General features: G+C 42.1%; 1 protein-coding gene across 3 annotated transcripts; it reads right to left on the reverse strand.

Annotated features, from left to right (window-relative positions):
• Window positions 1-86: 86 nt before the first annotated feature.
• Window positions 87-21883, reverse strand: Nono (non-POU domain containing octamer binding). 3 transcript variants are annotated; one of them, XM_075956703.1, is made up of 12 exons: window positions 21622-21883; window positions 20862-20913; window positions 10620-10785; window positions 8546-8739; window positions 7150-7451; window positions 5797-5892; window positions 5330-5526; window positions 4462-4546; window positions 3849-3951; window positions 3339-3378; window positions 2308-2417; window positions 87-1148 (listed from the first exon to the last, which is right to left on the reverse strand). In XM_075956703.1, exons 3-12 carry the CDS (start codon window positions 10774-10776, stop codon window positions 1014-1016), a joined length of 1419 nt encoding a protein of 472 aa, XP_075812818.1. In that variant the 5' UTR covers window positions 10777-10785; window positions 20862-20913; window positions 21622-21883; the 3' UTR covers window positions 87-1013. The 3 variants fall into 3 exon arrangements, with proteins under 3 accessions (XP_075812818.1, XP_075812819.1, XP_075812817.1); XM_075956704.1 differs by lacking the exon at window positions 20862-20913 and having other exon boundaries at window positions 21622-21715; XM_075956702.1 differs by lacking the exons at window positions 20862-20913; window positions 21622-21883 and adding an exon at window positions 19382-19432.
• Between the last annotated feature and the right edge of the window lie 3132 nt (window positions 21884-25015).

The raw sequence follows: 25015 nt of genomic DNA on the forward strand, positions 1-25015 counted from the left end.
GACAGAGATCACCATTATGCAGTCTATTGTATGCATCTCCCAAGACAGAATTTCTTCCCTTCCCCTTCAAAAAACAGCACAGAAAATTAAAAGGCTTCAGATGTATTTTAATAAGGTGATGCTGCATTACTGCTCCATTTCTCAGAAAAATTTCAAATTGAAGGTATCAGGAACAAATCAAACATAGTACACCAATAAAAAATGCACAGCGTAACTACCTAAGATAGGCAAGGCTAAGAGCTACTGTCAGACCTTCAACACACAGCAACCCTGTTCCCAAGATTGTACTAGGCCTATCAAGAAAAAAAGCTGTGAACAGCAATATCAGACAGAAAAGGGCATTCATTCTTAAGTAGTCCTTACCCAAGAAAAACATGGAGGCAAGTTAATACAAGACTTTTTCTTTTTTTAAAGATATACTAAAATGAAAACCTCTAAGAGAAAATGTCTTCCTTAGGACATGAATGGGTTATATATGAGATATAACAGAACCGTATGTATGTTGTAACCTCTGCGGACACTTGTCTGAATTCTCACCTGGGAGTGAATGGAGGAATTGGGCTAGGTCATTGGAGGATGTTTAGGTTTTGTGGTATATATGTGGCAGTGTCTCTGGGGTTGGGGGAATAAAGATGAAAAAGTAATTAAAACATGATGAATGAAGGAGGGAGGGATGGAAGAAGAAAGCAAGGAAGGAAAGAAGGAAACAGGAATGATCAAGATTAATGGAGCTCTCTGAGTTCACTTTGCTATGGTTCAAGGCCCTCAATAATCAACACATTTCAGGAATGCACCAGACAGACTTGAGAAAGCAATATACCACAGACTTTGATTTGTTAAATAACACCCCTCCCTTGCCCTCTGCCTCCAAGCATATTCCCCAGAGTATTACAGGCAGGGAAGACCTATCTATTGGGAAAAACCCCTAACACTTTTCCAGGGTAGAATTCTGGCTAGTCCAAAAAGAACCTTTCTTTTAAGGGTTGCGGGAAACTAGACACTGCAACTTTTATTTAGTATCGGCGGCGTTTATTTGGAGCAAATTCAGCTCCAGGAGCTGGACGGTTGAAAGCAGGAGGATTTCCACCAATTGCTCCAATTCCTTCCATTGTAGCAGCTTGGCCGAAACGTTCAGTTGTTGGTGGGGTCTTAAAAGAGAAAGAGAACAAACAATTTTAAATACAGTCTCTGTCCTCAGCTTCTCGCTCATTTATGGTCTTGCATTGTAAACCATTTCTACTTAACTATTCAAGACTCCTGATTGCTAGGGGCAATGTAACTAAGTCTGCTTAGAGTTCTCGTGGACCTGAAAGGAACAGAAGGCTGTACTTCTTTAGTTTTTTATCCATATTTTATATACAACTGAAATTTCTATTTGGATAGGTTCTATCCAAGTCCTTTTTCCAAACCAGGAAGAACAGGTTATCATTTCTCTAGAAACCTTAATTCTATCAAGTTTTGGCCATTTTGATATTTGAACAACTTTGACTTTATGAACCACAAGGCCCTTGAATTAACATTCATTGTATGTCATTCATTATATCTAAGCTTTCTTTACTTGCCCCCTAAGAGCAACCTACCGGCCAGGCAATGTGGTGCATGCATTTGGAAGATAGAGGCAGGAGCATCTCTGTGAGTTTGATGCCAGCCTAGTCTACATAGCAAGCTCCAGGGCAGCCAGAACTAGAGACCCTATCTCAAAAACTCCAAAATCAACAAAACAAAAAGCAATTTGTTTACTGAGGACAATGATTACAGATAGCCAGATAAAGGCCATTGTTTAAACTCCAATGTTAAAATAGCATATGGTATTGAGTTTTCACAAGATTACAAATAAAATACCAAGGACACGGAATAGTGAGACAACTGTTGCCTAACATCTATCAATCAGATCCTAGGTTCAATTATCCTTACCATCCCCTAAACATCTTAAGGTTACATTTTATGTATACCAATAATCCTAAAAATCAGTACCTGTAACAAAAAACAAAGTAAACTCAGGTAGTAGATGCTGGGCAGATAGCTTAGTTGGGTAAAGTACCTGTCCTGCAAGCTTGAGAGTTCAAGTTTAATTCCCCAGCATCCAATGTTCAAGACCAGTCAACCTAGCCTAATGGCAAGTTTCAGTCATAGATGAACCCCGAGGAACAACACACAATTCACACTTACATGTACACACATGTGAGCGCGCGCACACACGCACACACACACACACACACACACACACCCATAAAAATTAGACTCCAGAGGTTGAGAAGCTCCTCCTATCACTATTTACAATTATTATGAAGCCCTGTAGTTTATTACCAATCCCAAAGTTCCATCTGGCATCATAGTGGCAGGTCCTGGAGGAGCTGGGGTCCCAGTTGGCACAGGAGCAGGGGGCATGGCACCTCTATTGTTTATGCCCATAGCACCTAAAGCAGAGCAGTATGATTAGTATAGGGGAAAGAGTTTCTTTCCCTACCAAGAAACAATTCAGTAGGATCTGTAGACAAGATATATCAACAGCCTCCCATTCCTAGCCCTAATGTTTCTGGAAATGTCAAGTTAAATGTGGACTAGGTAGGTAGAAGCTCCATAACTCAGAGATCAGTTTTTTTTTTTAAAAAAAAAAAAGAAGGGGGCTGGAGAGATGGCTCAGTGGTTAAGAGCACTGACTGCTCTTCTGAAGGTCCTGAGTTCAATTCCCAGCAACCCACGTGGTGGCTCACAACCATCTGTAATGAGACCTGGTGCCCTCTTCTGGCCTTCAGGCATACATGGAGGCTCAACACTGTGTACATAATAAATAAATAAATCTTTAAAAAAAAAAATAAAAAAATAAAGGTGTGTGGTACCACGCCTGTTTAAAAAAAAAAAAAAAAAAGAAGAAAAGAAATTAGGCTCGTCAGATCTGAGTTTAAATTAAATGGAAAAAAAAAAGCCAGGCATGGCATCCCAGCACTCGGTTCCATGAGTTCAAGACCAGCCTGGTCTACACGTTGACTTCTAGGACAGCCAACAGCCATATGTACATACTAAGACCCTGTCTAGAGAGAGAAAAAAAGAGCCAGGCAGGATTGTGTGAGGCAGAGACAGGCAGATCATAGTAACTGGCCAGCCAACTTAGGGGGGAAAAGGTAGGCAGTTCTTTGGTTACTGGATATCTGCTGTTCTTTTCCTTCTTTCTTTTCTTCTGATGTTACCATGTTTATAGTTTCCCATTTCACAGCACCTAGTCTGGCTGATGAGCTAATGGAGTGGCATCAAATGACCCATTATTGGCTTTATTTCCTGCTGTTCTTTTCTGTAACTATCCTTTTCACCCTAAAAGTCACCAGAGCTATTTAACTTACCTCCCATAGCCATTTGGCCCATCCGTATCTCTTGTTCTCTCTGAAAAACAATACATACTCACAGTCCAAGACAACAATAAGGAAGTAAACAGTGACGACATACTAATGCCCTCTTGCTATTTGTGCAGTGACTTCAGGTAACAAATTAGAATTTTCTATTAGGAACAAAAAGAGGCAACGGGAGAAGAAAGTACTAATTTCTTCTTGGGGCTGCAAACCATCTAACTACATGGATAGCAGTGAATTAGCCAAATTCTGCTACAGGGCTTGATTTACCTCTTATTGTCACTGGACATGAACAGTGGTACTGGCTTTTTATCCTAAATTTGCAATAAAACAAGAGCTCTTTTTCAAACCTTACCTCACCTCCCTATCAACATCTTTTTTCTCCTAAAAGGAATTTTATAGCATAGAAAAACTGGTCATAAGCTGGTATCCTAACAGATATTTTATGGTAGTTTTGTCTTATCACCACTGGCCTGGCATATCATGGGCACATGGGAGATATACCGCATCAGGGAAGGTTCCCTTGAATCCTTCCTGCTGTCGCCGCATCATTTCTTCTTGTTGCCGCCGCATTTCTTCCTCACGGCGTCTGCGTTCCTCCTCCTGCCTATAGAGCCACCAAGTTATTCTAATATAAAGGCATTCCAGAGCATGAGCAGACCACTTGGAACAGGAAGAAGGTTGAGGCAAAGAGACAACCTTACCGAAAACCTGCATAGCTTGCCAAGTACCAGGGCAACAACCAAAGAGATCCAGGGACAAGCACTCATCTCTTTCCCTTTACTGAAGCCCTAAGGTAATCCATAGAACCCAAATGCAGCTAAAATATCTACCCAAAGGGAGAACCTGAGAGGAAGCAGGAATATTTGCCAGTATTTACAATGTATCAGAGAGAATGGTGGAGAGAAGAAAAAAAAATTATTACTCTTGGAGAAAAAAAGGTTAAAGAAAAGAAGTTACAAGGCTGGAGACACAGCTCAGTGGAGAAAGGTGCTTACTGATGACCAGTTTATCCCTAGGACTAGACAGGTATAGGAGGAGGGAATTGCTTCTGAAAGTTGTCCTATGGCCTCCGCACACCGTAACATGCGCCCAGGCCCCAAACAAACAAAAGTACCTGAGCTCTAGCTGCTTTCGTTTCTGAACCTCTTGGTTATGCAGCTCCTCCATTCTCCGAAGCTCTTCTTGACGCCTCATCAAATCTAGCAACAGATTGAGACTTTTGATTTTCTTTTCATATACAACAATTTCCCACAAATATCTAGAAAGCAAAGATGTTGACTAGGCACAAGCTATAGTCATTTTGGAAGAGGGAACCTCAATTGAGATTGGTTGGTGGACAAGCCTACGGTGCATTTTCTTAAATGATATGGCATAGCCCAACTCATGGTGGGTAAACCAGGCATAGTGGTACATGTCTTTCATGCCAACACTCAGGAGGCATAGGCGGTGGGTCTCTGAGTTCAAGGCCATCCTAGTCTACAGAACAAGTTCCAGGACAGCCAGGGCTTCAGAGAGAAACCATTCCTCAAACAAGCAAACAAAATCCCCAAAACAAAAAGAAAGCAGGGTGGACAAGCCATGAGAAGCAACCTAATAAAATTCTCCATCAGTTCCTTCCTGCAAGTCTCTGCCCTAGCTTCCCTCAATGATAGACTGTTATCTGTAATTCTAAGACAAAATAAACCTTTTCCCTCCTCAAATTGCTTTTGACCACGGCGTTTCATCACAGCACTAGAAACCTTAACTAAGACAGTATATAATCCCAGAATGACTATCCAAATTAACTCAAACCTTACTATTTGCTTCTTCATAGAATCTATCTAATATTCAATATTCCAAACTCACCCCCATCAAAATCAACTAAGTTATTTCAGGGAACAAAAGCAGAAATTTGTTTTATTCTATCGAAGGACAAAGAAATTATTGAACAAAAAATGACATTTGATATTTTTGTACTTTTACAACCACGGGCCTATACTCACCCTGCCTCATTAGCATAACCTGGTGCTCATGGCGTGCTGCCTCCATCTCCATCTCCAGCTTCTCACGAGCCTCCTTGATGTTGCGGTCCACTTGATCCTGCTGTTGCTTCTCCATCTCAATGAGTGCCTTCCAGCGCATGGCATACTCATATTCAAAGGACCCTGGCTGTGCAAATCTGGGTGGCTGTTCTCGCTCCCTATAGACAATAAATATTATATATGTACTTAGTCCAGAACTTCTTAGAATCATTCTTTTCTAAGAGCCAAGCGAACACACACAACTATGTATAAATACAAAGATATGCACAATGTACACACAGACATGACTCTTAAACACCCCTTTAAATTTCAAGAACGGGAAAATAACTAGAGGATGGAAGTGTAGTCAAACAGGTCATGGTCCTGTGTTCACCGCCAACACCACACATATAAACACACACCCCACCACCACCATCTGGACCACATACTTGTGAAATTGCTGGTTTTTTATAACCAGCTTCTCTGGAAGTCCCTCCTCATCATCTAACTGGTCCATAGGTTCCACAGTCACAGGCCGAGGAAATCTGGGTAAAGGAAGGAGTTAGTGTAAATGAAGCCATACCCCAAGAAGCATGTTCCCTATGCTTGACACTGGCATGATGAACTAATTAGGGATCAGAACTTCAGAACTGGACAACTATAACATTTTTGCCAGGAATGGGAATTTGGCAACGATTCAAACTGTAAGCTGGGTTGGTCTCAAGTTAATGGAGTTAACTTCTCTTTTTTAGTCTCCCAAGTGCTGAGATTATAGATGTGAATTCCCACATCTAAACATTATTTCTGACAAGATTTTTATACTCCAAATAACCAAGTCCTTCTTACTGGCATTAAGGATAATTTGGAGTTAACAGCCCAGGTTTCAGATCTCTCAAAAAAGTAAGTCAGTATGTTGAAAGAGTACTTGGTAACTCTAGAAAATGAAGGAGAGAAAATGATGAGACACTACATTTCCAGAATTCTAAAATGGGAAAATGTGCTATGATTATTCCACATGTATGTTTTTTTCCTGTATTTATGTCGATGTACCACATACACCTGGTTCCTGCTGAGGTTGGCATCAGATCCTGAAGTTACAGATGGCTTTTCTGTTTGTTTTTGTTCTCTGTTTAACAGCTCGGGCTGTCCTGGAACTCGCTTTGTAGACCAGGATGGCCTCAAACTTAAGAAATCTACCTGCCTCTGGAATGCTGGGATTAAAGACATGTGCCACCTGCCCAGTGTTACACTTGATTCTGAGTCAACAGGTGGGTGCTGGGAATCAAGCTCAGGTCCTCTGCAAGAGCAGACAATGCTCTTAAGCACAGAGGCATCTCTCCATCTTGACAGTTCAATGGATAAAGGCACTTGTTCATGCAAACTAGGCAACCTGAGCTTGGTCCTGAAGCCCATGTAGAGGTGGAAGGAGTGAAAACTGGCTTCCCAAGTGTGCACTATGGCATTTACATGCACATATATACATAACTATTTAAGATTACACTGAAAATCGTTATTAGAAAAGCTGAGTTAATGTTAAGTCTTTAAATAAAAATAGGAACAGGAAGCCGGGCGGTGGTGGCGCACGCCTTTAATCCCAGCACTCGGGAGGCAGAGACAGGCGGATCTCTGTGAGTTCGAGACCAGCCTGGTCTACAAGGGCTAGTTCCAGGACAGGCTCTAAAACTACAAGAGAAACCCTGTCTCAAAAAAAAAAAAATAGGAACAGGATTATAAGACGTTAACTCTCCATACCAAAGAAAGATTAAGGAATCCAAAAAACATTGTCTGAAAACTCCACTTACGTGGTTAGCAAGAAGGAGCCTTCACTGCATCTGTCCAGAGCTTTCCGAGCAGCTGGCTTCCCTGAGAACTCAACAATGCCTTTCCCTGAGGGCCTTCCTCGGTCATCCACAATGACCACAGCCCTCTCCACCTGGCCAAACACAGAAAAGGCTTCTTCCAGCAGTTCGTTGGACACATACTGAGGAAGGTTGCGGACTGTAAGGGATGCACTATGACAGGCAAAGCGCACACGTAGCTGCTTTCCACGGAGTGGCATATTATCCAACTCCACTTTGGCAATTTCCGCTAGGGTTCGTGTTTCCTGGGAAAAACAAGAAAATTAGAATTTAACAGAGATGAAATGGTGGGTATGGTGGCACATGCCTTTAATTCTGGCCCTCAGGAGGTAGAGGTAGGCAGCTGGTCTAGACTACATATTGAGTTCTAGATGAGGGTCACAGATGCATACTTAACAATTCAGAATATTTTAATTTACACTATTATACCAGAATTACTTCTGTTCTAATAACTACTTTATACGTATGAATGTTTTAACTGTATGTAGATTTATGCACAATATGTGTACTTGGTGCCTTTGGTGGTCATTAGAGGGCATCAGATTACCTGACCAAGAAGCTTATTATTTAGGTCAGGTAGTGGTAGCACACACTTTTAATCCTATCACTCAGGAGGCAGAGGCAGGCGGATGTCTGCAAGACCTAGTACCAGAACAGCCAGAGAGGTACATAGTCAAGTCCTTGTCTTGAAAAAACAAAACAAAAGCTTCTTTCTTATATACTACTCCTAAATCAAATGAGATTTTTGTTTTTTGAGACAGCATTTCTCTGTAGCCCAGGCTGTCATGGACCTCACTGCACATCACACTGGCATCGAACTCAGAGATCCTCCTGCCTCTGCCTCTGCCTCCTGAGTGCAGGAATTAAAGGCGCGCACCACCACTGACTACCCGGGTTAACTCAAACCAGATTTAAACATAAAATCTGCATAAACATTGGCAGAATTGAGAGCACCACTGAGCAGCAGCACACTTATCTAATATCAGAGTCTGCATTTGATTCTCAACTGTCTCCCTCAGAAAGAAAATGCATATTCACTTGACTAATAGTAAAAGATTTTGAACCCCTCAGGGGTTTTTAAGAGTAAGACAATACATGTCTTACAAGGATTTTGTGAATAATATAAACAAACTTCATTTTCACTTAACCCAAGCATGGTGGTGCAAGCACATGTGTCATCCAGCACTTGGAAAGTAGACATAGGAACCCTGTGAGTTCAAGGAAACCCTGGGGTTACATAATGAGATCTGCAACCACAAACAACCCCCATACTTTAGTCTTTGTATACAAGGCAAATAAACCTACATTGGCCTTCAAGCCTAAGGGAAAATAATCTTACCAAGCGAATAAAGCCAAAGCCTTTATCCTTATGAATGAAAACCTCGCCTGCTTTCCCATATTTCTCAAAAAGTTTCCTCATTTCCTCCTCAGTGATGTCAGGAGGAAGATTGCCCACAAAGAGACGGCTTCGTTGGGTGAAAGTCTTCTCTCCTGGTTTCCTAAAGTTCTTCAGGTCAATGGTTAAACCTTCATCTGGAAGACAGTCAATCAAAAGATTAGGAAAAGAATTAGTCATATCCTCAGCATTGCTTTTGTGATGAAGACAAACACCACTTGCAAATGTATCCTATCCAATCCATCAGTAAATGGCATTTTAGAACGTGAAAGCAGCAGCAGTTATGATACATGCCTTCGATCCCAGCACTCAGGAGGCAGAGGGAGGCAGATTTCTGAGAGTTTGAGGCCTAGCCTCGTCTACAGAGCGAGTTCCAGGACAGGAAGGGCTGTTAAAACAGAAAAACCCTGTCTCAAAAAAAACCAAAACGAAACAACAGATGTGTATTTATGTCTGCCTGGATGAGTTTATATGCAGATCCCTGGAACTCAAGTTAGTTACAGGTGGTTGTGACCCACCTGATATGAGTACCCAGAATGGAACCTGGATCTTTTCTAAGAGTAGTACAGGCTCAGCTCTTAATTAACTACTGAGCCACCTCATCAGCCTCTACTTCTATTGCCTTTCAAAAAATTACTTTATGTGTGTAAGTGTGACTATGTTCCATGTGTGTATGGGCCCCCATGAAGTCAGAAAAGGATGCTGGATTTCCTGGGAGTTACAGTTGGTACTAAGATACCTTATGCAGGTACCAGGAACCTAACTCAAGGCCTCTGAAAGAGCAAAATTAATCATTTCTCTAGTCACCCCCATACTATTGGGTTTCTCTCTCTCTCTTTCTCTCTCTCTCTCTCTCTTTTTTTTTTTTTTGGTTTTTCGAGACAGGGTTTCTCTGTGGCTTTGGAGCCTGTCCTGGAACTAGATCTGTAGACCAGGCTGGTATCGAACTCACAGAGATCTGCCTGCTTCTGCCACCGGAGTGCTGGGATTAAAGGCGTGAGCCACCATCGCCCGGCTTGGGTTTCTATTCTTTTTTCTTTTGGTTTTTTGAGACAGTTTCTCTGTAGCTTTGGAGCCTGTCCTGAAACTAGCTCTTGTAGACCAGGCTGGCCTTGAACTCACAGAGATCCACCTGCCTCTGCCTCCCGAGCGCTGGGATTAAATGCATGCGCCAACACCGCCTTCCAGGACATAGGTTTGATTCCCAGCACCAAAGTGGCAGCTGACAATCACCTTAAAAAAAAAACAACTCGGTAATCCCAGCCCTTGGGAGGCAGAGGCAGGCGGATCTCTGTGAGTTCGAGACCAGCCTGGTCTACAGAGCTAGTTCCAGGACAGGCTCCAAAGCCACAGCGAAACCCTGTCTCGAAAAACCAAAAAAAAAAAAAAAAAAAAAACCGGAAGATCCAATGCTCTCTTTTGACCTCCATGAGCACTAGATGCAAATAACAAAACACTCATACACATAAATTAAATCTTATTTTAAAAACAAAAACAGGAAGCTGGCGAGATGGCTCAGTGCTTAAGAGAAGCCAGTTTCAATTCCCAGCACCCATATGGCAGCTCACAACTTGTTGTAACTCCAGTTTCAGGGGATCGGACACCCTCACACAACATCAATACACATAAAATAGAAATAATTTTTAAAATGTTGTTTAAAAAAACACACACAGAACAAAACAGAACAGGACACATTCCCATATCCCAGAGGGATGCAGAGGCAAATTCTAAGCCAGCAGTCAAGGGCTGCATGATGAGACCCTACCTGGGAAAAAAAAAAGCCAGGCAGTGGTGGTGACTCCCTTAATCCCGGGACTCAGGAAGGCAGAGGCCAGCCTGGTCTATAGAGTTAGTTCCAGGACTGCCAGAGCTGTTAGAGAAAGCATGTCTTGATAAAATTGGGGAAAAAGTAAAAAGTATGCCAATAAAGCCCTATTCACCTAATATCCTAAAAACCATGATGAAACTGTTTTTGATGGAACCTATTTATGTTCCATCACTCACACAATTTACTTACTCTGGCTGCTGGCCTGCTGTCCATTTGCAGGTATTGGTGGGGGTTGCTGCTGCTGCTGCTGCTGCTGCTGCTGATGGTGCTGCTGGTGGTGATGTTGATGGTGCTTCCTTGGAGTATGGTTCTGCTTCTCCAAGTTAAAGGTTTTATTGCTCTGCATGTTTGCACCCTACAGAAAAAAGTGGAATGTCAAATATCCAGCATTTAGGATTTAGTCAGTTACCGACAATTTACATTTCATTAAAATTTATCTTGGTATTCCATCATTTGTGTTTTACAACTGGTTTCTCTGAATAACAAGGCACAATTTAAGACAGCCTAAGATATTTAAGATTGTATTTTAGCTGGGCAGTGGTGGAGCACGCCTTTAATCCCAGCACTTGGGAGGCAAAGATGGGCAGAACTCTGTGAGTTCAAGACCAGCCTAGGCTACAAGAGCTAGTTCCAGGAGAAGCTCCAAAGCTACAGAGAAACCCTGTCTCAAAAAAAAAAAAACAAAAAGACTATATTTTAAACTAAAAAACAACAACAACAACAACAAAAAAAAAAACAAAAACCTTTCCTCCAAACCAGTCCTATTGTGTATGAAAGCACATTTTAAAAACATTCCTCCCAAGGTCTGTGAGGCAGAGAGATCGCTGAGTTCAAGTGTAGACTGGTCTACAGTGCAAGTTCCAGGACAGTCAGGGCTACACAGAGAAACTAAAGCTTGAAAAACTAAAAACAACAAAACAAAACCACAAAGGGTCAGGCCTGATGGAGCTCACCTTTAATCCTAGCACTCAGGAAGCAGACAGAGGCAGATCTCTGAGTTTGAGGTCAACCTGGTCTACATAGTTAAGTTTCAGGCTAGCCAAATGCTGCCCAATGAGATCATGCCTCAAAACAAAGGAGAACAAAAAACCACAGAGGGCCGGGCATGGGATGTGGCACTGGTACATGCCTTTAATCCCAACACTTTCTAAATTTTTTCTAATCTATTTATTTAAAATACATCTAGTACTGGGTGGTGGTGGCTTTAATTGTAGACTTGAGAGACAGAAGAAGGTGGAGTTCTGTGAGCTTGAGGCTAGCCTGGTCTACAGAGTAAGTACAAGGACAGTCAGGGTTACACCAAAAAACCCTATCTAAAAAATACATAAATAAATAAATAAAAAGATGCATCTAACTCCAGCTCCATATAATTATATGCTATCTTCTGGCCTCCATGGGCACCTGCCCGCACTCAAACATATGCAAACAAAACAATCTTTACAAGTTTTAAATTAAAAAAAAAAGCACCCACTCAGTGTGCACCTGTTGTAGTGGCACATGCCTTTTATCCTAGTACCTGGGAGGCTGAGACAACCAGGGTTACAGAGTAAGTAGCGGTCTCCAAAAAACAAACCACAGCCTGGGATACAGAGACTGTCTCAAAAAAAAAAATCACAAAAGATACAAAGTAAACAAAACTACCATAAAAAGTTCAGAAGTCTTGATCATCGCTATCACCTAAAGGAAAGTTCACTGTAGATACTTCCAAATTAAGTGAGGGAAGTATGGACTGCAGGGTTAAAGACTTAGGTTTGAATTATGGTCCTAATACTATGCACTCACTACAATGAAATCTGCCTCATTTCTTATAACGCTGTTATAAACAGGCATCCAAAAATACCTGCTCCTTGATATGGCTATAAGGATTAGAGAATAACTCGCTACTGGCATATACTAAGCACTCACTAGTTTTTGGGTTTTTTTTGGTTTTTTTTTTTTTTCGAGACAGGGTTTCTCCGTAGCTTTTGGTTCCTGTCCTGGAACTAGCTCTTGTAGACCAGGCTGGCCTCGAACTCCCAGAGATCCGCCTGCCTCTGCCTCCCGAGTGCTGGGATTAAAGGCATGCGCCACCACCTCCCGCCTAGTTTTTTTTTTTAAGATTTATTTAAGTGGCCAGTGTGGGGGTAGACACCTTTAGTGCCAGCATTCGGAGGCAGGCAGATTTCTACAAAACAAGTTCCAGGAGACCTGGGGCTGTTACACAGAGAAACATTGTATTGCAAGACCAAAACAAAACCTTACCCCTCTCTGAGGAGCAGATAGGGTAAGGGGAATGTGGGGGAGGGGGAACGGGAGGAAAGGAAGAAGGGGGTTACTGGGATTGGCACGTAAAAAATAAATTTAAAAAGACATTTAAGTGCATGGGTGTTTTATCTGCATGTCGATGTACCAAGTGTATTATGCGCCTTATGTCCTCTGATGCTAGAAGATGGCTCTGGTACTGGAGTTACTGTTATAAGCTGCTATCTGGATGCTGGAAATCAAGCCCAGGTACTCTAGAATAGCAACAAGTACTCTTAATGGCTGAGCCATCTTTCCAGACTCTATAGTAATTCTTAATCACGATAGTAAGATATAAGGTTTGAGAACAGGTTGTGACTGAGCCTAAGAGTGAACTCAATTTGTAGCAAAGCAAAAGAAAAGCAAATACAAAAAGACAAAAATGTTCCCTTCTGTCATTTGAAAACTAAGAAAAGACAAGAAGGGTCAGCCTTACAGTAAGGGCTCTTGCCTCTAAACCTGATAATCCGAGTTCAATCCCTGGGCTCCACATAGTAGGAGAGAACCGCGAACTTATGAATTCCTGCAATTTGTTCTTTGATTACACATACACACAAATAAATGTAATAAAGACTAAATCTCTGTATGTAGCCAAGGCTGGTCTTGAACCCTGATCCTCCTACTTTCAGTTCTCAACGGCCTGTTTTATAAGCATGTCCAACCATGTCTAGCTAAAAAGCTGACAGTCTTTAAAAAACGAAGGATCATCATCCTCATCCAAAAACTCATGACTCATGCAGTGAACGAAGATTCCCCAGTCAGAATTCAGTTGAAGCAAAGTTGTCAATAAAAGGAGCAGAAAGGCCAGGTGGTGGTGGTGCAAGCCTTTAATCCCTTGGGAGGCAGAGGCAGGCAGGTCTGAGTTCAAGGCTAATCTGGTCTACAGAGTGAGTTCCATGACAGGCTCCAAAGCTACAGAAACTCTGCTTCAAAAGCTAAAGAGAAACCCTGTTTCAAAAAACCAGAAAAAAAAATAATAAAAGTGCAGGTTTTTCCACATATTGTTAACACAGGATACCTTTAATAAAAATTATGTCCCAAATTGTGATAAATTTTTGACCAACTGTTGGTTTTAGTTAAGTACATACAAAAGTTTTTCTCTTCTTTATTTTATATCTGAAGGCTATTTCAGAAGGCAGAAAGTGTGTCAGAGTCAGATCAGTGGGTAAAGGCACTTGTTAAAAAGCCAGTCCTGAGTTTGATCCCAGAAACCACATGATGGAAGGGGGAACCAACCCCATGAAGTGGTTCCATGATTCTCTACATGCATACCATGGTATACGCAAACCTATACTTAATATTTTTTTTTAAATTTTAAAACAGCACACAAAACAAGAGCCATCAAGATGTTCATACCTTTTCAATTCAGGAATAAGAATCATACTCCTAGACTTAACCTAAAAAAAAAAAATTTTAAACGCCAGAAAACTAAAAGCCCAAACAAAAACTCCAATTGAGGCAGTACATCAGAAGGTGGAAGCGAAAGATGATGTTTCAGGCCAGCACAGGGTATAAAGTTAAGACCTTATCTCAAAAACCAAACAGCAGGGGACTGGAGAGCTGGAAAGACAGGCCAGCAGTTATGAGCTCTCTCGCAGAGGACATGAGTTCAGTTCCTAATATCAATGTCAGGTGGCTTCACGACTGGGTCTCTCTCTCTCTCTCTCTGAAGAGAGAAACAGTGTGGAGCTGGGTGGGTAGATCTAGGAGTTGGGAGAGGGGAAAGTATGATCAAACTGTACTGGATGAAATTTTCTTTCTTTCTTTTTTTTTTTTTTGGTTTTTCGAGACAGGGTTTCTCCGTAGCTTTTTGGTTCCTGTCCTGGAACTAGCTCCCTCCAATTTCTTCAATTTCTTTTTTTTTTTTTTTTGGTTTTTCGAGACAGGGTTTCGCTGTGGCTTTGGAGCCTATCCTTTTTTAAAATAGAAAAATTTATCCAGCCAGGCAGTGGTGGCGCACGCCTTTAATCCCAGCACTCGGGAGGCAGAGGCAAGCGGATCTCTGAGTTCGAGACCAGCCTGGTCTACAAGAGCTAGTTCCAGGACAGGAACCAAAAAGCTACGGAGAAACCCTGTCTTGAAAAATCAAAACAAAAAAAGATACGCAGGCAAAACACCACCCCCACACACACAAAGGCACAAAATAATTAAGTATTTTTTTAAAGTACAAAACAGCAAAAAAAATGAAAAATTTAAGGTGTGGCCATGAAAATATTCACTATGATGGCCTTTATGGAGATGAACAATAAAAATGACTGAATTATTAAAGGAATAGGTCATGCTAAATTTTTGAAACAACTCTGATGGGAATCACATGGCACTGAAAATTATGAGGGTTATATTGTCTGTGTGTGAGAGGGAGAGAGAAAACTTTGTTCAAGAGATAAGTGAACAATATACAGACCAAAAAACACGTATCTGTACTACTGATAATCTTTCATTTCACCAATTCATTTAACAAATATTGGATGCCTACTATTTGCTAGGTGATATTCTAAATGGGCATATCACATTTTGGCTTTCAGAGCCTACTTTTCTGTGAAAGCTAAAATAGACATAATAAATTACACAGGACTTAAGAGGTTAGTGCCAATTAAATACAAAAACTGGGAGAGATGAGACACAAATGGGCTATTTGGGTGCCAATGTGATTTTGAATTGCCTGACTGAAAAGCTGACATTTCGGAATAGACATGAATTGTCAACATTTCTTCTCCGTCTATGTCTTTTTTGTTTTCAAGACAGGATTCTCTGTATAGCACTGGCTGTCCTGGAACTTGCTCTGTCTCCCACAGGGATTAAAGGTGTGTGCCACCATACCTCTCTGCAATGTTACAAAAGCCCCAGTTAATAAGGCCCTCACTAACACTCTGTGCTGCACCCCTAGGACCCTACAGCTAAAGGAGAACTGACTCCCACAGTCCTTTGACCTCACTTACACACACACACTGAACTTAAAAATGGTTCTTGAGACAAAATTTCTCTATGTACTCCTGGCTACACTATAGCTTACTGTGCAGACCAGGCTAGCCTTGAACCCAAAGACTCACCTGCCTCCCAGAGTGCTGAGATTAAGGCATGTACCTCTATGCTCAGATGGGACAAAACCCACACCTGGTATGTGAATCAAAAAAAGTAAATAAAGGCCTGGAGAGATGGCTCAGTGGTTAAGAGCAATGCCTGCTCTTCCAAAGGTCCTGAGTTCAATTCCCAGCAACCACATGGTGGCTCACAACCATCTGTAATGAGGTCTGGTGCCCTCTTCTGGCCTGCAGACATACACACAGACAGAATATTGTATATATAACAAATAAATAAATACTTTTAAAAAAGTAAATAAAATAAATAAAACCTAAAACAACCAAACAACAAACCCAAAACAGCTACGGTGTGCCTATAATTTCAGCACTCTGAGAGCCTGAGGCAGGAAATGAGTTTGGGGGCAACCAGGGCTATACAGACCAAGAGGGAAGGAGAAAAAGGAAAAAAAAAAGAAACAAGCAAGCCTGGTCCCAACACCCATACCGAACAATTCACAAATGCCTGTAACTCCTGCACTAGGAAATCAGACACGTAAGGCCCTCTTGAACACCATATGCACATACCCACATACAGATATACATAAAAAACAATAAATTATTATCATTATGGTACACCCTTTGTTATGGCTATTCTTGGTTGTCAACTTGACTATATATGGAATTAATTAAAAACTAAGAGGCTAGGTACTCCTGTGAGGGATTTTTCTAAATGAAGTCACCCGAAATGTGAAGATCCACCTTATGGGCCACACCTTCTGGTAGCAGCAAATATAAAGGATATGGAAAAAAGAAGCTTGCTTTCTTTGCCTGCTTGCTCCCAATCTCAATGGCAAGTCCATGCCTTCACGGGCACTTTAAGATTCCACTGCATACTTTAGACCAACTGAGACATCCAGCCTCATGGACAGAACTACTGAGTTCTTGAACTTTCCATTAGTAAACAGCCATTGTTGGATTAGCTGGACCACAGCCAACCAGTCACTCCAATAAACCCCCTTTATATCTATCTATAAACAGATACAGATAGATCTATCAGTTCTAGAGAATCCTAACACACCCTTCTGGTCATTAACATAGATTTTTTAAAAAATTTTATTTTCATTTTGTGTATGCAAGTACAATGTCTGATGAGGACATGACAGCCCCTGGAGCTGGACTTTTCAGGGAGCTGTGAAGCCTCCTGACATAGTTGTTGGGAACTAAACTCAGGTCTTCTGCAAGAGCAATGGATATTCTTAACAGCTGAGCCATCTCTCCAGCCCCATCTGTGTCTATCTGAAGTTGCACATTAAGGCAAACAGTTTGTAGGAGGCTAAAGACATGGTTTAGAGGTTAATAACACAGGTCTACACAGAAAAACCCTGTCTCAAAAAATAAAACAAAAACAAAACCAAGTATTTGTTGTTCTTGAAGAGGACCCACAGTACTTCACAACCATCTACAGTGTAACTCAGTTCTTCTGACCTTCATGGACACACAAGGTGTAGACATACACACTGATGAAACACCCACATGAAATAAAAAATAAATCTAATTTAATATATGCCAGTCAGAGGTGGTAGAATTCACCTTTAATTTCAGCACTGGGTAGTCAGAGACAAGTGAATCTCTGTGAGGTCTACAGAGCTAATTCCAGGACATCCAGCTACACAACCAAACCGTTTCCAAAGCAAACAAAACAAGAAGAAAACACCAGAAAAAAAAAGTTTGTAACCTTTCTTATGATATACAATAATCCATTATGTAATTAAATCGTTAACATGGCTGGACATGATGGGGCACACTTTTAATTCCATCATTAAGGCAGAGGCAAGCCGGGCGGTGGTGACGCACACCTTTAATCCCAGCACTCGGGAGGCAGAGGCAGGCAGATTTCTGTGAGTTCGAGGCCAGCCTGGTTTACAAGAGCTAGTTCCAGGACAGGCTCCAAAACCACAGAGAAACCCTGTCTCGAAAAACCAAAAAAAAAAAAAAAAAAAAAAAAAAAAAAGGCAGAGACGGATCTCTGGTCTACATAAGTTCCAGGGTTGCCAGAGCTACATAGAGAAATCCTGTCTTCCCCCTGCCACCTCTCCAAATATAAAGCCTAAAAATGGACAACATCCACCTGTCAAGGTTGTTTCTACTATTTACGATTAGAATCAATGCACAGATGTCTCTATGCACATGTGCACTTAAATATTTCTTTCACCTCTTCCTTTTCATCTCCTTTTATTTACTTTTCCTGAGACATTACTGTTTTAGTTTAAACACCAATGTACCATTTGATGTTTAGCTTTCCCTCATTTCAGTAATGTCAACATAATTTTAATGAATCCTGGATACACAATTTATTAAACTTCCGTAATTTAAGTGCTTTCAGTTTTTTTCTATTACAGCACTGTAGTGCTTTTTTAGTTTTGTTTACTTATTAGAAAACAATCTTAGCTTCGTGACTCTTGCTAATGTAGTTTTCCTGAAAAGCTATAATTTTAAATTTTATCAACAGGTATAGTGATTTAATGGCAAATAAAACATCATATTTTTTTTCAAAAAGGCTGTCCTGGAACTTCCTCTGTAGACCAGACTGATCTGACCTCGAACTCACAGACATCCACCTGTCTCTGCGTTTCCCAGTGCTGGTATTAAAGACGTGCACCACCAAGCACAGCTCCAAGCAATGATTTAAAAATAAACTGGGTACTGGGTAAAGTGATTTTGTTCTATAATCCTAGCCTTTGCTGTTTGAGGTCAGCCTGGGCTATGGCATAAACCTGTCTCAAAAAGAAAAACAAGATGCAAGATGTGATGGTGCATGCCTGTGATTCCACCTTTGTGTAGGCTAAGATAAAATAGTTTCAAAAAAGCCTTGGCTATGTGTCAACATCTCCCCATCCTCTAAAAAAAAAGACAAAGAAATGAAAGCCCACCCCAGAAACAGTTGAAGATGGGGAAAGAAAGGTATTAGAATCCAATCTTTTTTCTATTTTAAGTGCAGGTATTAAATGTTCCCCTTCCTCTACTTCCAAAGCAGTCACTGGCAGATTTTTTTAATCAACTTCACAGCCATTTGTCCCACTAAATCTTACCTTTTCTCAGCTCGGAATCCAGGAAACATTTTTTCCTCCAACCTTTAATTAGAGTGACACTCTGAAGGCCGAGATAGGATGATTCCCAGCTTTTCTGCCAGCATGGGCTACACAGTTCCTGGACAACCTGGGCTATATTAGTGAGGCCCTGTCTCCAAAAACAAACCAAAAACTGGGCATTCTAGGCCACTCCTTTAGTCCCAGCACTGAGGAGGCAGAAGCTGGTGGATTTGAGTTCCAGACCTGAGTTTTCCAGGTCAGCTATACCTACACAGTGTAATTCTGTCTTTAAAAAAAAAGGAAAAATATTCTAAACCATTTATTTCAAAGGAGGTTGTATTTTGGCTTTGGAAAGTATATTCTGGAAAAATAAGTTTATTGTGGGGCTGGCGGAGATGGGAGAGAATAAAGAGGAAGAGTAGCCATCTTTATGCATCATAAACATGTATGAAATTGTCAAAGACAATTGTTTTTAAAAAGTACACTCTGCAAATTAAGGTAACATATTTAGTGCTCATTAGAATCCAGGCAACAAGATGAATGAGAATGGGATGCTGCACACCTTCATTCCCAGGGCTCACTCAGGAGGCATCTTAGCCCACTCCTTTAGTCCCAGCACTGAGGAGACAGAAGTAGATGGATCTCTGTGAGAGAGGCCAACCTTGTCTACATGGTGAGTTCTAGGCTAGACCATTTAGAAATTGAGACCCTGTTTCAAAAAAAAATCCAGGCAATGTTCTACACGTACATTATTTTATTTAGTGCCCCCAGCTGTTATTATTTTGAATGAAAACAGAACCTAAAAAATACTTTACTCACACAAGGCCACACCAGTGTAAGGAATGAAACCCAGATCTGTTGACCTCTAAAAACTCAAAACACAGCAAAGCCTTAACTTCCATTTAAACTCCAACAAACTCACTGGCTACATCACCTAACTTGTGCAACCTGTTAGGATGGCGATAATGGGGGTGAACAGCAGTTAGTGACCTTAAAGGAGTGGTTAACTTTAAGGCCTAAGTGAAATACCACTACACAGCATTTAGCTGTCATTCTGGAAGACAAAGCACTTGTTCCTGCAGGAAACTACCATTTCTAGTTCCACTTAAGGAACAGGAATGTTAAACAAATGTCATCACAGGAGGCAGAGGCACTCTGAAGACCAGAGATTGGCCTGCTTCTGCCATCACACCTGGCCATGAATGACTTCTAATAACCAAACTGCCCACCTTTATGTTTTGAATAAAGATCCCCACAATCTGTCCCTTTCTTGTAATCTTTTCCCAAAGTTTGCATTTGCCAATGAAGGTAAGGTAGTACTGTCTAAAGCACCTGAGCTACCACGGCATACACAGTTGAGTACCAGGAGCTCAAGACATACTTCCTACCACCAACTGCAACAATGTAATTTCACTAGATACACAGAAACAAACTTACGAACTCCTAACTATTGGCCTTCAGAAAGAGATCAGCAGCAAGGATTTCTGTCCACTTATGTGTCCTAAGATTACCCATGATGAAAAGGACTGTTCAGAGTGTATGTGTTGTTGATTAGAAAGACTGTGTGCTATACAACTTCACACGTGTTTAGGTACAGGACCACGTTAGTACAGGCATCTGAGAGCTACGTCAAAGATCAAGGATCCCTTAGTATTTAGAAGAGTCAAATCACTAAGTGGAAAACGCTGGAGAAATACAATGTGAATTCACCAGGCTGAAATGGCCGCCTGGTGGGCCACCGTGAAAGCTGTAAAATACAAACATGGCAAAGGCTGCTACTGAGTTTGTTTTTTTTTTAGGACTTTTCATTTAATAAAAACGAAGTTGTACAAACATAAATTTAAGCACTATCCCCAACTACAGCAGCCAGATTTTGGGGGGAAAAAACCCACACAGCTCAGTTTCATTTTGATTTAAGATTTAAAAAATATTTCGCTTTAATAACATGAGAAGTCCACCGAAATTAATTTGTTGTCAAATTGAAGTCCGTATTCAACTGAGCATCCTACACTTTACCTGGTAACCCTAACTCCTACACCTACCTTGACTTCGATTTGAGCACAGCAAAGTATCTCCCAATCCTAACCCCGACTTCTGTTAAAAACACAAAGAAAGGTGTCAGCTTACAGTAAGACTTCCACAAAGTGAAAAAGACTCGATAGTAAAGCCATAAATGTAAGTTTAACTTAGAAAAGCGATACCTACAAATGGCTAGGAAAAGCTTAAGCAGCAAGAGGTTTGGGAAAAAAGGCGCGCGCGCTCTAGAGCGCGAGGGTGGGGTGGAGGTGTTTCATGAACTTAGCTCCAAAATGCCAAGGGGGTCTGAACTAGCAAACTTCAAACTTAAAAGTTGTTTTCACAAAGAAACATAGCTCCAGGGGCCCCACTGGCCCTCTCGGAATTAATGGCCTCGCGGGGCTAAGGAGGAGGAGGAGCGTCCGACAAAGCAAAGCGCCACCTCCTCCAACCACGACTTCAGGGCTTTCGCATAATAGACCCCACACCCTCCGGCCCAGGGCGGCTCAGAAGCCGGTAGCTAAGACTTGGGAATAAGTAGTACAAAAGAGCCGGGCAGGAAAGCAAGAAAAGCATGGGCTGAAGCCCCCGCGCGTGGAGCGGCGAGTGTGCTGGACCCCACGGGTGGGCTGCGAAGGCCGTACGCGGAGGGGGAAAGGCCTCACGGGGCCTTCGAACCCACATCCTCTGTCCAAACTCAGCCTCGCCCTAGCCCCTTCCTTTGCGGATCGTTGCAGGAAACGCCACTGCCCTCCCAAACAAGCACCAAGCCGTCCCTAAACTCACCCTCTGCCCACAGTTCTTTGCTCAGAGTAACGGCGACGCTGCACAGCCTCCACCGTCCCGAGAAAAGAGCGCGCGACCGCCGGAAACGAGCCGACGGAGCTCGGTGCCTCCCAAGGGGGTCAATATTGGGTTCTCGATTGGCTATGTGAACTGCCAATCAAAGTTTATCTCCAGAGGAAGACTCATTTATCCGCCATTTCTTAGATTCTATTGGCTACCAACTGTCAAAGCCTTGGGTTCGTGTGAACGACAGATGGGGGACAAAGAGCGAGGCTTTGTACCTTCTGCGCATGCACTAGAGGCACAGCGTGAGAGACGGAAAAGGAAGGGGGATGGGAGGTAGCCTTGGACGGTAGGAGGTCGGAAGGAAAGACTAACCGGCCCACGAAAGGACTGAAAGACCTAGTGGTGGGAGGAGGAAAGGAAAGAACTAGTGAGAGAGGAAAAGTGGAGAGAAAAGGGAGAAAATGCGCGTGTAGGCGTGCGCTGAGAGTTTATGCACTGCGCCTGTGCAAAAATCAAGAGTAACAATGTCATTGTCTTCGGTGTGGCAGAGCTAGCCGTTTGCTACTGGGGAAAAAAAAAGCGCCCCGCCATGTTTCTATTTTCACACTTCCTCAAAGCTTGCACCCTAACACTCTCCCATTTTAGTTTCCTTTCCCAGTGCTGAGTATATTTGGGAAGTGCAACTGAAACGGTATTGATTATAGAAAGGGGCAGGAGGCTAAGCGATTTTGACACTTTAATCTCTGTGCGATTACCCAGAAACTGTAGCCAGCACTATTTCCATGGTAACCAGAGAACCCGATGGGCCAGACATCACTAAGGTTCCCATCGCGGAGAGATTCAACAGGTTGGTCGGCGGTGCTGGAGCCAGTATGTTGGAGGTCTTCACATCAGACCTCCACTATATTCCATAGAAAGCCGATCCGGTAATAATAACCTTCGTTGTTCCCTAATGCCTAACTCACCCAGGCGGTTAACCGAGGATTACAAGCTTCAATTGATAGGCACCAGTAGTTAATTCCTACTAATTAATTCGTACTCTGGATGGCAGACTGTCCAAGCAGGTACTACCTACCTTACATGGGAACGATGATCCAGACCTGGGTTGTCTAACAAGACTTCTTCCAATGCTGGAAAGGTTCTGCAGCACCGTTCAATACGGTAGAGATTAGCCATATTCTATACCACCCCGCTGTGTGTGTGTGTGTGTCAACATATGGCTACTAGCTACTATATATTGGGTATATTTAGCCCAGTGGTTCCCAAACTCTGAGAGAAAAAATAACACATGTATTATGAAAAAAGAAAATGAATTCCTACTCGTGTGGGGGGGAAAAAGTCAAACAATGCTCCACAGTACAAAAAGAAGTCTCACCCTTTCTACTACTCTCCTATACCCACTACCCAATTCTGACAGCTGCCTTCTGTGTATGACTGTTTCAGTCAAAGGGAAATTAGTATGCCTTTAATGCCTGCACTCAGGAAGCTGGGAAAGGAGGATCACCCAGGAAGTGACCCGGTCTACATAGTGAGGATCAGGCCATCCAGTGCAGAAGACAAGACTCTGTCTCGACACACAGTCACACAAAACTACATACACATATATATGTATGTATGATTTAAAAGATGGATATACTTTTCTAAGCTGAGACTTTCTGATTTAAAAAAGATTTATTGAGGGGGCTGGAGAGATGGCTCAGTGGTTAAGAACATTGCCTGCTCTTCCAAAGGTCCTGAGTTCAATTCCTGGCAACCACATGGTGGCTCACAACCATCTGGAATGAGGTCTGGTGCCCTCTTCTGGCCTGCAGACATACACACAGACAGAATATTGTATACATAATAAGTAAATAAATATTTAAAAAAAAGTTTTATTGGGGTCTGGAGAAATGGCTCAGCAGTTAAGAATACTGGCTACCCTTCCAGAGGACTAGAGTACCTATTCCAGCACGCATTGGTGGCTGCCAACTGTCTGTATCTGACGCCCTCTTCTGGCTTCTGTGGGCACTGCATGCATATAGTTGTTGCACAGCCATATACATAAAATGAGAGAAGTCATACGTAAAGTGAAAGAATAAACAACAAAAGGTTTATTTCTATTTTGTGTGTGTGTGTGTGTGTGTTGCCGGCATGTATGTAAGTTCGCCATCTCTATGCAGTGCCCAAGGAGGACAGAAGACAGTGGATCCCCTAGAACTGGAGTTACAGATAGTTGTGAGCCACCATGTAGGTCAAGGAACCGGGCGGTGGTGGCGCACGCCTTTAATCCCAGCACTCGGGAGGCAGAGGCAGGCGGATCTCTGAGAGTTCGAGACCAGCCTGGTCTACAAGAGCTAGTTCCAGGACAGGCTCCAAAGCCACAGAGAAACCCTGTCTTGAAAAACCAAAAAAAAAAATAAATAAATAAAGGAACCCAATCCAGGTCCTCTAAAGAGCAGACAGTGCTCTTAACCTCTGAGCCATTCTTGAAGTGCCAGATTTTCCTTTTTTATTAGTTTATTGTTTTTAATTGATCTATACTTCCCCCCTCCTTCTTTCCTCCGAAGTGCCAATTTTCTAAACCACGATTTTTTTTTTTTGTGGAAAAAACATAACACAGGGGCTGGAAAGATGGCCTCAGTGCTCTTTCAGATAACCTGGTTCCCTTCCATGCACACACATGGCAGCTCACAACTATTTGTGACTCCAGTTCCAGGAGATCTAACATCTTTTCTGACTTCTTCGGGCTCCTGCACGCTTGTGATGAACAACATACATACACTCAGGCATAGCTCATCATGTAGGTGGGGTGGCCCACACCTTTGATCCCTGCACTTGGGAGGCGGCAGTGCTGGGATCAAGGGTGTGATCCCATTTTCTGTGAGTTTGAGGCCAGCCTTGTCTACAGAGCAAGTTTAAAGATAGCCAGGGCTACACAAAGGAACCCTGTCTCATAAACAAACAAATAAACAAAAAACACAGGTGAAAACACACACAAACAAAACTTAATAAAAAACAGATATTTAAAAAATACTTTAACAGTGTTGCATGCCTTTAATCTTAGCACTCAGGAGGAAGAGGGAGAGGCAGGTAGAATTGTGAGTTCAGAACCAGCCTGGTCTGCAGAGTGAGTTCCAGGACAGCCAGGGCTCCACAGAGAAATCCAGGCTCAGAAACAAAATCAATGTTAGCAAAGCCAGGCATGCTAGTAGTGCTCACCTGTAATCTCAGCACTTCAGTGTGCGGCTAGATCAGGCTACAGAATGAAATTGGATTTCTTTGCTTTGTTTTTGTTGTTGTTTTGATTTTTTTTAAAAAGCTGGGTTTGGTGGCTCATGTCTTTAAGTTGAGTTTTTACTCAGGAGGCAGAGGCAGGAGGATCTCTGTGAGTTTGAGGCCAGTCTGGTCT

Source organism: Microtus pennsylvanicus, chromosome X, assembly GCF_037038515.1.
Source record: "Microtus pennsylvanicus isolate mMicPen1 chromosome X, mMicPen1.hap1, whole genome shotgun sequence".
Lineage (NCBI taxonomy): Eukaryota > Metazoa > Chordata > Mammalia > Rodentia > Cricetidae > Microtus > Microtus pennsylvanicus.